Below are 13796 nucleotides of genomic sequence, written 5' to 3'. Positions count from 1 at the left end.
ACAAGTTTATTAACTAGTGCGAAGAAAACAAGAAAAAAAGGACCAATCAGATCAGAGGAAACGGTTAAGGCGCCAATCTTGTATTGCCTGTGGAGTCAACGTCGATTTTGCTAATCTGGGCTGTGTCTAAGTTTTACAGCGATGGCTGAAAACACCTTCCCCGTCCATAATGCGGACACCATAGTTAACTTCTACCGCAGTGAGGTTCTCACCGGCCAGGAGGCCAAACACTTCACCAAAGGAGACCTGACCCCCGTTCCCAAGGTAAGCTGGAAGCTGCTTCAGAGCAGAGATCGAGTTGTGGGTCGGGCTGAGGGTAATGGACCGCGGTCAAGGTAGTTTTGGGTTAGACATTCGACAGATAGTGACTCTGTGGTTCACTACGGACAGCTGTCACAGAAACGGCGCTTAGCTCGACTCTTTCCTGAACAGTGGTTCACTTAGGGACAATCAACAAATGACCAGTAGCTAGAAACATGTAGACAAAAAAAAAATAAATGGCATTCGGGTCATGTGACTTTAAGACTTCAAATGATTGCTTAGTTGTGTTACTATGCTGGCCTAATGGGGCCTATCAGTTTGTGTTAAATTTTAATGTAAGTCCTATTTTATTGAAATCTTTTAAGGACAATTCTGGATTTTTTCTTCAGTAGCTTCCAGATCCTGTGACCCCAGGACAAATAATTTGCTGAATTCAGTTACAACTTCATATATAACATAAAGATTTGTGCTACATTTGCATTTTAATTGTGTACTCAAACTATTTCATTTCCCACACTACTTTAACACAGTTCATGACATTGTACGGTTTTTATTTTTACAACAATGGGTATTTTCAGATGCCTTTTTTTGCAGTTTTACGCCATGTTTGATTTCCGGACACTGCGCACAGAACTATCCTTTAAAAGCATCACACTGGATCTGTAAAAGTTAAAGATATCAATATATTTGTTCATACAGCTGCATTCACCAATGTGTTAACTAATGTGTTAACTAATGTGTTAACTAATGTGTTAACTAATGTGTTAACTAATGTGTTAACTGGCTTCACCATCAGCTTTAGACCTACTCTTGTAAAACTTCATTTCCCATCAAAACCGCCAGTTTACAAGATGTCACTCAGTTCGTTATGGTAGGCCCAGATGTAGGAGGTTTATTAGCAGAACACTATGGTCAACAGATATGCTCAGCATGAATACAGGTAGACAGGGGACTAAGGTTCAGAATACTTTATTAATCCCAATGGATAATTCATTTGTAGCCTACCAGTCCAACATTCATCTCTAACCTGCATCCATTATTCAACATCATTAATTCCTGGAACAGAAACACAGTTATAATAATGTGTTTCATTGTCATATTCTTGCAAGAAAAATTATTAAAAGCCAAAAATATATATATATATATATAATCTATATACTGCACAAAACTGACTGGAGATTGACCATGGTAGTGTGTATGTGTGTTTGTTTTTCTGTATCCTTAGTGTAGATGTGTAAGTGTGTGAAGAGGATGAGAAAGGATTGGGGCGATCAGTTGTAAATGTGCCAGAGTACGGTTGTCTGGCCCGTTTCAGGGTCCTTATTGGGTTCACACCAGCGTGATCTGCTCTAGAAACTGGACTCTAGTGTGGTACAAAGCGCTCCAAGGGTTTGGTGTGAAGGTTCTGTAACTTTCACCTAAAGTTGGGGTCCCATTAGCAAACAGCTAAGTTGGTATGTGATTTGGAGCATGGTGCAGATGTTGAAGGGTCATTTCACAGAGTTTCTGCTCAACCTTGAAAAGTTTTAAATTAGCTTTGATCATTTTCCAGGTCTGGGTGAACTGAAAAGTTTTCAGACTTGATCTTCATATTTCAAAATTAAAAACACTTTAATAATCCCGAAGGAAAATTTAATATTTAAATTATGTCGTAAATCGTAGTATTGCAAAACCACAATGTTTTGTCTTTTTCCTTTCAAACATACTGATTGGTTTGGCTTTTGGGTTACTAACAGAGAACCTATCTAGACCCATGCTTGCTAAAGGGACCGTTGAGGATGATTGAATTGAGGTTCTGCTAAAAGCAGTCATTCTCTTACCTGAGGTAGATGACTCTCTTAAGAGTCTTCGCAGAAATCCAGATCTATTGGTCCAGCAGGCTGAAACTAACAGCTAGAGAGGGGCCAGGAGCAATGAAGCAACATGTTGTAGATCTTGGTGATGCTAAAGCTCAGGGAGATGGTAGAGACATTGAGATAATGGCAAACAGAAGAATGAGACAAATGTGGGTGAATCCCCATTCATGATCATTAGAATATTGAATAGTAAAAATATTGTGATGTCATGTTTTTCTAATTAGGGGACGCTCCAAAGGTCAAACTGTAAAAATTCAGTTTTTTTCTTGCCTTTTCAAATATTCTCCAGTAAATATCAGACAGATGAACTTATTGGACCTTGCTTTTAATGATGAGGCTGGTCACATCATTGGTGGAGTGTTGCTCTCAGGTTGTTTTCCACAGTAGATTTTGTAATGTCTGACTACAAACCATTCAGTTCATTTATATAGTGCCAGACTCAACGTGCTTGACAAAAAAAGTCAGTTCAGTCTGGTCAAACAGGCATACATGCTTTCAAGATTGATCCTAGTTATCAAACAATCAGTCGATTGGTTAAATAGTTTTCTATCTAAGGAAACCCAGCAGATTGCATCCAGTCAGTGACTTGCAGCATTCACTCCTCCTGGATGAGCATGTAGAGACAGTGGACAGTCACTTACATTGTGTTATTGACAGCGATGTGTGCTTCATTGTGTGTGATCTGTACCCCGTCTATCATAATCTATGCAGACATAATGTTAAAAGAAGGAAACCAGATTAGTGCCTGTCAGTTTACTGAAGGTAAGTTTAGTTATATAGCGCCCCTCAGCAACGAGACACTCAAAGCGCTGTACATACAATCACAAAGCAAATAAACACAGAAACAGAAAAACAAATCAAATGATAAAATCAAACAGAGGTCATTTAAAAAAGTTAAATAAAATAAAGAGAATAGAATAATGGACAAGAAAATGAAAGGAAAATTGGACTGAAAACGCAACTAATCATGCCTAGATGGCCCAGTCAAAGGCCACTCTAAACAAATAAGTTTTTAATCTTGATTTAAAGCAACTTAGGGTTTCTGCGCTTTTATAGTTTTCTGGCAGTTTATTCCAGATTAGTGGAGTTTAAGAACTAAAAGCTGCTTCTCCATGTTTGGTTCTGGTTCTGGTTGTGCAGAGTAGATTTGAGCGAGATGACCTGAGAGGTCTGGGTGGTTGATACACTGACAACAAGTCTGTAATGTATTTTGGTGCTAAGCCATTCAGTGATTTATAGACTAACAGAAGTATTTTAAAGTCTGTTCTCTGAAGTACACGTCTGGATGGTGTCGGCCTGCTGTCACCCTCTGGACAACAGAGCCAGCCTCCCAGTAGTCTGTTTGATTTGCTCCGTAAAGCCAGGATGAGCTGCAGGAAGAAGAGGGACCATGGTGTCATCAGCATAGATATGGGTGGGCTTGGTTCAATATGTTACCATTTCAGGTCTCAGCTCCTCCCTCAGTGTTTCTTCTTCTCTACAGCCAGAATCAGTTCAGACTCTGTACATGAGAGTCCTGCATCTCCTGTTCCGCTTCAAGCCTGAGTGCCACTCCATGGTGAGTTCTGCATTGCACTCAGAAACATTTTATTATCTGCTGCTTCTACTTTTATATATGTTAGTCTTTAATATTTCACCCCTTACAGCTTTGCATTAAATTATGGCTACTTGTTTGCTTTGTTTTCCAACAGGTTCCCCTTTTGGATGGCATCCAGTATCCAGCCTATCATGAGGGTGCTACTACTATACTGAGTGTCTACACACGCATGTGAGAATAGTTTTCTTTATCTGATAACATTTAAAGGGGACATATCATGCTTTTAAATCCTTCCTTTTCCCTCTTAAATCATTCAGTTGTGGTGTAAATAAAGTGGAACTGCAACGCTTTGGTCTGAACTCCTTGTTATTGTAGCTTCACAGGCTCCTCTATTACCCCGAGTTGCGTCTGGGAGCAACTCGTTTTGGTGCCGTCTCTTTAAATGTTGTTGAGGCATTTCACATCTCACCCCCTTCAGGTCAAAGAGCGTTCCACTTGAACCTGTTTGGTCATATTTGTAGTTTGATAACAGCGATACAATTACCTAGCAGCGCAAAGACAAGACAAAAAGAGCAAAAACAATGTTTATATAATATTAATATTGAAAACACACAGTACGGTTCTGTCTTCAAGGAGCTGAAAGCAGCACACAGGACTAATAAAAGCAGAAGGGACGATGCTGCTGCTATCAGAACAATGGCCAGGACATCATGTTAACACACAATAAATTCATGTCTAAAATAAAGTTTCTAGTCATTTTAGTGTTATTTGCAGCTTACAGCTTTGCTGTGTCCATCGTTTCCACAGACAGAAGGAAATAAACCCTTAATCAGATGAAAATCCTTCTCGATACTTAGGTTGATGAAGAACTCGTCCTTGACTTGGGGAACTGGGAATTTCCTCACTGATGTGAAACATTTCCATGAAAAATAAACGATAACCAGGCACTTCCAAGAGGTTCTGATGCTGGGGGACGGTGTAATAAATGGTGTGGGTTAATGCACCCAACAACCGAACATTTAGATTTATCCACTTGCAGCTTCAGCAAACTTGAGCTTGGACTACAAAATCACAGCGAGAAATAAAAATGGTGGATACGGGAAAATGATCAGCCGGAAGTCCATGACCTTGTTTAGCTCGCAGCAAATACTGTGACGTAATAGTTAAAAATACGTAACAGATGATGGAGAAAACTGAACGGACTGAAAAAATATAAACCAAACGGAATATAAAGATATATACGCAGCATCCGGAGAGACTAAATTCAACTTTTCTGCACTCCTGCAGACTCCAAGTACACAACAAAATGTATTTAAATGCTAAAAAAAAGTGGATTTTGCGTGATATGTCCCCTTTAAACAGCTGTGGGTCAGTACAAAGATACTGGATGTGCTGCTAACATGTCTGAATGTAGTTTGAGGCAGCTGAGCAGAACACATACGTGATTTTTAAAATGGGTGATTGTTTTTAGGAAGCAGTTCCTGCCGATGTGCCTGGTCAACGACTTTTCATTAAATGACTTGCTGACCCCAAGTAAGTCTCTCTGCAGGCTGCAGCCAACACATTCCTATTGACTTGAAGTATTCATACTAGCGCTGCTTAATCTTAGGAAAACATGACATATGTGATCATTTTAAGTTTTTTTTTGTGTTCATAGCAAACACCAACCTCAGATAATAAACATTCATTATTTTCATGTCAACAACAGGGTTTGATTGGAGAAGTTTCTTCCAGCTGAGGTCTGATGTTTAGGCTTTGAAACAACATAGTTAATTAATGACCTTTCCACTTCTTAACCTTCTAAAATGTTTTTATGCTGCATTAAACAACAAGTGTCACCAGATATATTAAAGACGGAGCCTGGATGCTCGGTGCTTAATGAATGAGTTAACATTAGTTCTAGTCCAGGCAGATCTTTGGAATATGCTGCTTAGAGTGATGATGACATCATTATATATTGTGCAGCCCTGGTTCATACACTACATGTACAGGGGTTGGACAATGAAACTGAAACACCTGGTTTTAGACCACAATAATTTATTAGTATGGTGTAGGGCCTCCTTTTGCGGCCAATACAGCATCAATTCATCTTGGGAATGACATATACAAGTCCTGCACAGTGGTCAGAGGGATTTTAAGCCATTCTTCTTGCAGGATAGTGGCCAGGTCACTACGTGATACTGGTGGAGGAAAACGTTTCCTGACTCGCTCCTCCAAAACACCCCAAAGTGGCTCAATAATATTTAGATCTGGTGACTGTGTAGGCCATGGGAGATGTTCAACTTCACTTTCATGTTCATCAAACCAATCTTTCACCAGTCTTGCTGTGTGTATTGGTGCATTGTCATCCTGATACACGGCACCGCCTTCAGGATACAATGTTTGAACCATTGGATGCACATGGTCCTCAAAAATGGTTCGGTAGTCCTTGGCAGTGATGCGCCCATCTAGCACAAGTATTGGGCCAAGGGAATGCCATGATATGGCAGCCCAAACCATCACTGATCCACCCCCATGCTTCACTCTGGGCATGCAACAGTCTGGGTGGTACGCTTCTTTGGGGCTTCTCCACACCGTAACTCTCCCAGATGTGGGGAAAACAGTAAAGGTGGACTCATCAAAGAACAATACATGTTTCACATTGTCCACAGCCCAAGATTTGTGCTCCTTGCACCATTGAAACCGACGTTTGGCATTGGCATGAGTGACCAAAGGTTTGGCTATAGCAGCCCGGCCGTGTATATTGATCCTGTGGAGCTCCTGACGGACAGTTCTGGTGGAAACAGGAGAGTTGAGGTGCACATTTAATTCTGCCGTGATTTGGGCAGCCGTGGTTTTATGTTTTTTAGATACAATCCAGGTTAGCACCTGAACATCCCTTTCAGACAGCTTCCTCTTGCGTCCACAGTTAATCCTGTTGGATGTGGTTCGTCCTTCTTGGTGGTATGCTGACATTACCATGGATACCGTGGCTCTTGATACATCACAAAGACTTGCTGTCTTGGTCACAGATGTGCCAGCAAGACGTGCACCAACAATTTGTCCTCTTTTGAACTCTGGTATGTCACCCATAATGTTGTGTGCATTTCAATATTTTTGAGCAAAACTGTGCTCTTACCCTGCTAATTGAACCTTCACACTCTGCTCTTACTGGTGCAATGTGCAATCAATGAAGACTGGTTACCAGGCTGGTCCAATTTAACCATGAAACCTCCCACACTAAAATGACAGGTGTTTCAGTTTCATTGTCCAACTCCTGTACATCTAAAGAGACATGGCAAGTTTATTGTTTAACACGTTTCAGCAACAAGACAATTCATAGTGCTCAACATTACTTAAGAAATGAAAAAATAAGTGGTACTGCAGTGGCATAAAAAACGGAAAGTAAAGAAAAGTTGGACTACAGACTGCTAGTAATGATGTTTCAGTTAACAGTTTAAATAGAACAGGAAAGATCCTGACGGGCCTTGAAGGTTCATATGACAACAGTTCTTTAATGTATTTTGGTTCTAAGCCATTCAGTGACTTAAAAACTAACAGAAGTATTTTAAAGTCTGTTCTCTGAGATAGAGGGAGCCAGTGTAAGGACTTTAGAAGCTCCACTTTGTTAGTTCTAGTGAGAACACGGACAGCAACGTTCCAGATCAGCTGCAGCTGTCTGATTGACCTTTTAGGCCGACCTGTGAAGACACTGTTGCAGTAATCCATTAGACTAAAGATAAACAGATGAGTTTTTCAAGAACCTGCTGGGACATTAGTCCTTTTATCCTGGAAATGTTCTTCAGGTGATAGAAGGCCAACTTATTGACTGACTTTATGTGCCTCTGAAGGCTCACGTTCAGTCCATCCCTACGCCCAGATTTCATGTATGATCTGTGGTTTCTAGCTGTAATAACTGAAGCAATGCGCTGACTCTTGATCGCTCCTCCTTGGAACCTCGCATATGATCTTAGTCAACTCTGATGTAAACTATTGACACAAAGAAGACCCTGTTCTTCAGGTAAGACTCAAACCAGCCCAGTGCTGAACCAGAAAGACTGACCCAGTTCTATAGTCTCTCCAGTAATATACCATGATCAACAGTGTTGAATGCTGCACTGAGGTCCAGTACCAGCACTGTGGTTCTTCCACAGTCTGCATTTATGAGGATGTCACTGAACACCTTGACAAGAGCATTCTGGGTAATGTGGTGAACACGGAAACATGACTGGAAGACGTCAAAGCGGCCGGTCATTGTTAAGAAGGTGTTTACCTGTTGAAACACAGCTTTTACATTAACTTTACTGATGAATGGGAGATTTTAGATGGACCTGTAATTCTGCAATAGCAACTTCTTCTTCTAAGCTTTTGTAGTTGATTGGGTAGAATTGTGTCATTTTGTCCAAATGAGTTTTTATTGCACACAGCATTGGTTCTGGACCTGATATTGATGTAGAGACTACTCCTCTAATCTTCTGAACAGAGTAAGAGAGTTAGCAAATTCATTGCAGGCCCTGGTAGATCAGATGCTCCAGACACAGGAGGGTTTGTTGGCCTGTCGACCGTAGCAAGCAAGGCACGAGCATTAATAATGCTTTTCTTGATGATTTCAGAAAAGGAAGATTTTTCTTATATTCTTCAGTTGTAATTTATATCTGCAAAGTTTTTCTGTCAGATGTCAGAAGATGTCAGAGTTAACCTGGAGTCCAGTCTTTCGACTCCTTGTTTGTCTTTTCGACACCAGTGAAGCATTTCTTCAATGAGATTTCTTCCTTTCTGCTCTTTCTGAAGCTGTTTTGGAGGAAACCGTTTGGAGCTCAATTCGCTCTCATGCCTCTCGCTGGTGAAAGATGGGCTTTCTTTCGGAGAGTCTTGCAGAAATGTAACAATCCTGTTTTCTAGTGGAATTCTGTGTTTTCAGCTGGTTTGCTCCTATCATGTGTTGTGAGCACAGTCCACTGCTTGGTGTTGGGGTGGAGGAGATGTTTCTCTGTATTGGTGGCCATGCTGTTTCATCCAGGTGCAGGCTTCTTCCTGTTTCAGGGAGGACTGCTGGTTGGTTTACTCTGATTTATGTCACCATTCTGTTTCTTGGTAGCGCTAGCTAGCTAGTTGTCTGTCAGTCTTATCACTGGTTAGCATCATTGGTCAGGTTGTTTATTTTCCATACCCAGCATCTACCTCCACATTCACTTCAAGCTGAAGTATTTTCATTCCCATCACTGTTATTTTCTGGAGACGTTTGTCCCAGTCACCTGTGGAGAAAGGAGGCATCTTGTGCTGATTAGCTTGTGCTGCCATGATAGGTGCCGTTGCTCTTAGCGTCGCCTGGTCCTTCTGTCAGAAACGATTAAAATAAAAATTGCTTCAAAGAAATTCCTGGAGTCTTTGATTTAAAGTAGTTTAGTCCAACTTTTCTGTAGTTTAGCTGAGAGATAAGTCAACAGTAGAAGAAGGGAAGATAAATATGCATAAATAAAATCCAGGGCAACCACCTGCCTTCAGAAATCAATAACCAGAGTCCATCTGTAAGTAATGTAATGTAACCTGGGTCTAACTACAGCTGACCTCAGAGGTTCTTCAGAGAACAAACAGCACCATGGAGACAGACGGACACAGGTCAGGGAGAAAGAAGTTTAAGGCAGGCTTAAAATGCGTCAGAAAGATACATCTGCCCATCAGAAGGAAGTGAAACATGGTGGAGGCAGCCTCATGCTGTGGGAATGTTTTTCCTCAGCAGGAAAATCTTCACATCAAATTTCAATAAGATCCACTGCAGATTGTAGCTGGAACTCTCCAGAATGGGAAAAAAAAGTTTCAAAGGGAATAAATAATTTTGTAAGGTTTTGTTTTCATGATTAAACTGGTGCTGATGTTTGACATTGGTCTTAACCTTAAGTGATCAAAGATCTGTTTTTATTTCTCCAGAAAAACAGAGGACTCTGGTCATTCTGAGTGCCATCATGAACTTTCTTCACTTCAGGAAGGAGAGGATGGAGAAGATGCTGGAGAAGCAGGCCAAATTTGTATGTTCCAGCTGATCCACACAGACAAACGATTTCTTCTGAACAGAGCCAGGATCTGTCTGGAAACAATCTTCAGTGCAACGTCTTGATATTTATTGTGATAGAACAACAGGAAGTAGTACAGAGCTGGGAGGTGTTAGGAAGGAGAAATATGCTTTTTAGTTTGTTTTTGCTATTTTACAAATGCTAATCTAAAAACTGTGGCTTTCATTTTCGATTCAGTTCTGTTGGGTCAGTATTAGGGATGGGTGACGTGAGATCCTGAAATTTAGTGGTATTTCTAGCGATGATGATAGCAGTGATAAGAAAGTATTAAAACATTTCTTCCACTGTTTTTTACCAGTAGGCTGTGTGACTGGTACTACAGGTCGATGCTGTCAAACTCCAACAAACACTAATAGTCGACTTCTTTGGTTACATTACGCACCGCAGTTATATAGCTAAACAGCTCACAATTACTGCCTTTAATCATATTTTTAAAATTGGCCAATCAACAATACTTGTAGTTTTTGTGGTGTTTAATTTTCCTGATTTAGAGGTTATAGTTGCCACAATAAGTCCAAATAATTTCCCATCCCCAGTCCGTACTTTAGAAAAAACACTCTTTAGTGCAAATGCAGCTTCTGGGTGCTGTGGGATAGCTCTAGCAGCTTCACCCATCCAGAAACAAATAGTTCCCCATCATTCCTGCAAAGCAGCCAAATGTTGTCAGGTTTTCTTCCAGGATGGTCCTGGATTTAGCTCCATCCATCTTCCCACCAACTCTAACCATCTTCCCTGTACCTGCTGAAGAAAAGCATCCTCACAGCATGATACTGCCCCCGCCATGCTTCAACATAGGGTGATGTAGTAATTTTCTTCCACAAATATAATTTTTCATGGGGGCAGAAAATTATATTTGCCACACTTGTCTGGTTTTTCTTTATGAAAAATGCAGAAAACTCCAAATCATTTTCTATTCACTTTACAGTTCTACTCTACATTATGTTGGTCTATCACGTTCCAATCCAAATGTCAGAACCACACACTGGAGTTTGTACCATGAGAAAATGTGAAAAAGGTTCAGGCTTATTAATACATGTGCAAACCTCTGCAGAGTGAATAAAATAGTGATCTAACCTATTGGGTGCAGCACAGACAGCCTTAGTCACCAATAGTGCTAGAAGTTAAAAGTAAATGCTCCTTCACCTGTTCTCAGAGGGCAGACACGGACAAGCTGCGGGCATACACCAAAGGCATCCGAGAAGCAGAGAAGAAGATTGAGCTGCTAACGTAAGTCTTCTCCTGAACATGGTCCGATGGTTTTCTGCTCGGACCCGGAAGGCTGTGGGTTCCAGCCATGAGTAACCAGGCAGATATGGACTACTTTATGTGCTTCCTATCATTAAGTGAACATTTCAGGACTTTTGAATAATTCATCATTAATACAGAAAATCAGTAAATATAGTAAAAATGACATAAGAAAAGTTCTGACATAAACAAGCTGCTAATTATTACATTTAAAACCGTATCAAAGATTTTAATAAAAAAAAAGAACAGAATCGGTGTGCTATGTCCTGATCCGTCTGATCCTGATCCAGGACCATCCCACCAGAGCAGCAGGCCGAGGCAGATGAGCTGGCAGCTGCTCTCTCTGAGCTGCAGGCCACCACCGTGCATGAATACCAGGAAGTGGTAGGTGCTGATGGAGCATGGTTGGAGTTCTAGAAGGTTCTGGTGTGTGCCCAATTAAAGACTGATCCTGTTCTCCTTCCAGAACACTACAAAGCAGAGCATTGCAGAGTTGAAGACCAAAATGGCAGAGAAGACACAGAAGTTGGTACGTGACTCAGACTCATATCTGAAAGCTTCTCATGTTTCTGGCGTGTTATTAAACACATACATGTGTGGCTCAGGCTCAAATGAAGGTGGATGTCAGCAACCTGAAGGAGGACATCAGCAAACTCAAGTCTCAGATCGTGGAGTCTCCAGAGGAGCTGAAGAGCCAGATGGAGAAGATGAGGGAGACTGTCAAGAACATCAAGAAGTCCATAGTGAGTAGGGAAGAGATTGGTCTGCAAGCAGAGCCAGATGTGGTGGAATGCAGGGATTTCTCACACACCTGTGTGACTTCTGTTTTCAGACAGAAACAGATGAGTGTACGGTGGAGATGCAGAACAGGGTGCAGAACGCGACCCACAGTGAGGCTGAGATCCATCAGATGTACGTCCTCCTGCAGGACCTGGAGAGCAGCATGAACAATGCCAAGCAGCGCCAGGAAGAGGTTTACTCATTTTGTTTGCAGTTATCATTTTATCTATTTATAAAGCGCTTTACAAAAGGAAAGGAAAGGGCTATATAATATAATAAAAAAGCAATATGCAATAAAAGGCATGGCATAAGCAAGGAGGGGACTAATGGAGTTTTTAAAAAGATATTTAAACCATTTAAAGTTCCAACAGACTTCACAAAAAGAGCAAGAATGTTCCAGAGGCTCTCCTGGTTCTGGAAACAACCAGGAGCTCCTGGTCTTTAGATCTTAAAGTTCTACTGAAGATGTTTGGATGCAGAAGCCTGTTGAGATAAGGAGGTGCCAGACCATTTAGACATTTAAAAACTATAAGCTAAAATCCTAAATGCAGCACTTTGTTCCAGCTGCTTTAAATAAAGTTGATTTGGTATTTTTCACATTCGGTTGTTTTAAGTCAGTCAGGCTTTAAACTCCTCATCTGCTGCCTTTGCACAGATGCAGTGCCTTGAAAAAGTATTCACACCCCAAGAACTTTTCCACATGTACCAACACAAAGTGGTGTGTCACTGTGAAGGAGGAAGAAGATGATACATATTACATCCTCCACAGCTTTCTGATACCACTAAATAAGTCTATTATTTATGAAGAAATGACAAAGCTGTGGAGGATTTTCCATTCACTTCAAATTCAAAAATATTTTATTCATCCCAAAGGGAAATTAAATATTGTTGTGGCTCATATTATACAGGTATATATTCACGATTCTTCATTATATTGTGTTGCTCTGTTAAATGAAATCCCAATAAAACAGATTAGTTTGTGGTTGTGGCTTTAAGAAGTGTGGAAAAGTTCAAGGGGAATGAATAGTTCTGCAAGGCTGTGTATCTGGGCCTGCTGTATTCTAGTTAGTTGCTTTGTTGTATAGGATAGCTGCTGGATGGATTTCTTGTTTACGCGTTGATTAATGTTGACCACAGTACCAGGAGCTGGTGGTTCAAAACGAGAAGATGCAAAAGGAGCTGAAAAGTCTCCTCAACGAGGAGGGTCAGCTGAAGCGAGGTCTGGACATGAAGCTGGGCAAGGAGTGCAAACAGAACATCCGCAGACAGAAGAAAAGAGAGATGAAGGAGCAGCATGTCCAAGAAGAGTTGAGGTATCAGCGTAAAAAGAATCACAAATAGAATTTACATGAGCAAACATTTGAACATGAGCTTTTCTCCAGGCAGTGTGAGCAGATCCATCAGAAACGCGAGGAGATGGCAGATAAAATCCAGCAGATTACTGGAGAGACTCAGCAGCTGAAGGCCAAGATCAAGAGCCTGCGAGATGTCTGCAGCAAAGAGACAGAGAAGGCCCAGGTACACTGATGATCAGGAGCATCTGAGATGGCTTAATGGTGACTCCTTCATGGTGGAAAATGTTTCATATCTGTGTGTGTGTGTGTGTGTGTGTGTCCAGGCGCTGTATGACACTCTGTCAACCTCAATGGATGAGCTGCACAGGAGGATCGAGATGCACATTGCAGACCTGAAATTAAACATAACCGAGAATGCTGCAAATTTCTAATGTTTTAACCCTCTCTTTTTTTCTGTTCAATAGTTACTTTTAGAATGAATAAACAAAGTGAATTCTTCCATCTAATGTTCAGGGAGGAGCCGTAAATATTTCTGACCTGAATGACGGCTATACAGAACCATAGCGTCCTGTAAGACACATTTTATTCTTCAGTCTGAGCCGACCCCCGCAGTAAAATCACTTCACTGAACCCTCACTGCTAAATAACTACCTACCTGGCTGTACTTCATACAGAAACTCTGGATGTGTTTCAATGAACTCGTCAAAGCAGACGTTTTCTGGAACAATGTGTGTTTGTATCTATGATGTCCATTTGTCTTTGCATATGGATG

At 41.0% G+C, this 13796-nt stretch overlaps 1 protein-coding gene across 1 annotated transcript; it reads left to right on the top strand.

Annotated features, from left to right (window-relative positions):
• The first annotated feature begins 48 nt into the window (after positions 1 to 48).
• On the top strand, positions 49 to 13791 carry nuf2 (UF2 component of NDC80 kinetochore complex). Its single transcript, XM_047348076.1, has 13 exons — positions 49 to 264; positions 3601 to 3675; positions 3809 to 3885; positions 5126 to 5187; positions 9562 to 9659; positions 10858 to 10931; positions 11240 to 11333; positions 11416 to 11478; positions 11555 to 11692; positions 11782 to 11922; positions 12867 to 13042; positions 13112 to 13247; positions 13348 to 13791. Exons 1-13 carry the CDS (start codon positions 142 to 144, stop codon positions 13453 to 13455), a joined length of 1365 nt encoding a protein of 454 aa, XP_047204032.1. The 5' UTR covers positions 49 to 141; the 3' UTR covers positions 13456 to 13791.
• The last annotated feature ends 5 nt before the right edge of the window (positions 13792 to 13796 follow it).

Source organism: Girardinichthys multiradiatus, chromosome 20 (assembly GCF_021462225.1).
Source record: "Girardinichthys multiradiatus isolate DD_20200921_A chromosome 20, DD_fGirMul_XY1, whole genome shotgun sequence".
In the NCBI taxonomy this organism is placed as follows: domain Eukaryota; kingdom Metazoa; phylum Chordata; class Actinopteri; order Cyprinodontiformes; family Goodeidae; genus Girardinichthys; species Girardinichthys multiradiatus.
This window is presented reverse-complemented; position numbering and strand designations above follow the sequence as displayed.

Bases quoted from the DNA above. Each gene is read 5' to 3' on its own strand.
- nuf2 (XM_047348076.1), top strand. From the start codon at position 142: ATGGCTGAAAACACCTTCCCCGTCCATAATGCGGACACCATAGTTAAC. The intron at 3,676-3,808 runs GTGAGTTCTGCA...GTTTTCCAACAG, and splicing joins AGCCTGAGTGCCACTCCATG to GTTCCCCTTTTGGATGGCAT. The intron at 13,248-13,347 runs GTACACTGATGA...GTGTGTGTCCAG, and splicing joins AAGAGACAGAGAAGGCCCAG to GCGCTGTATGACACTCTGTC.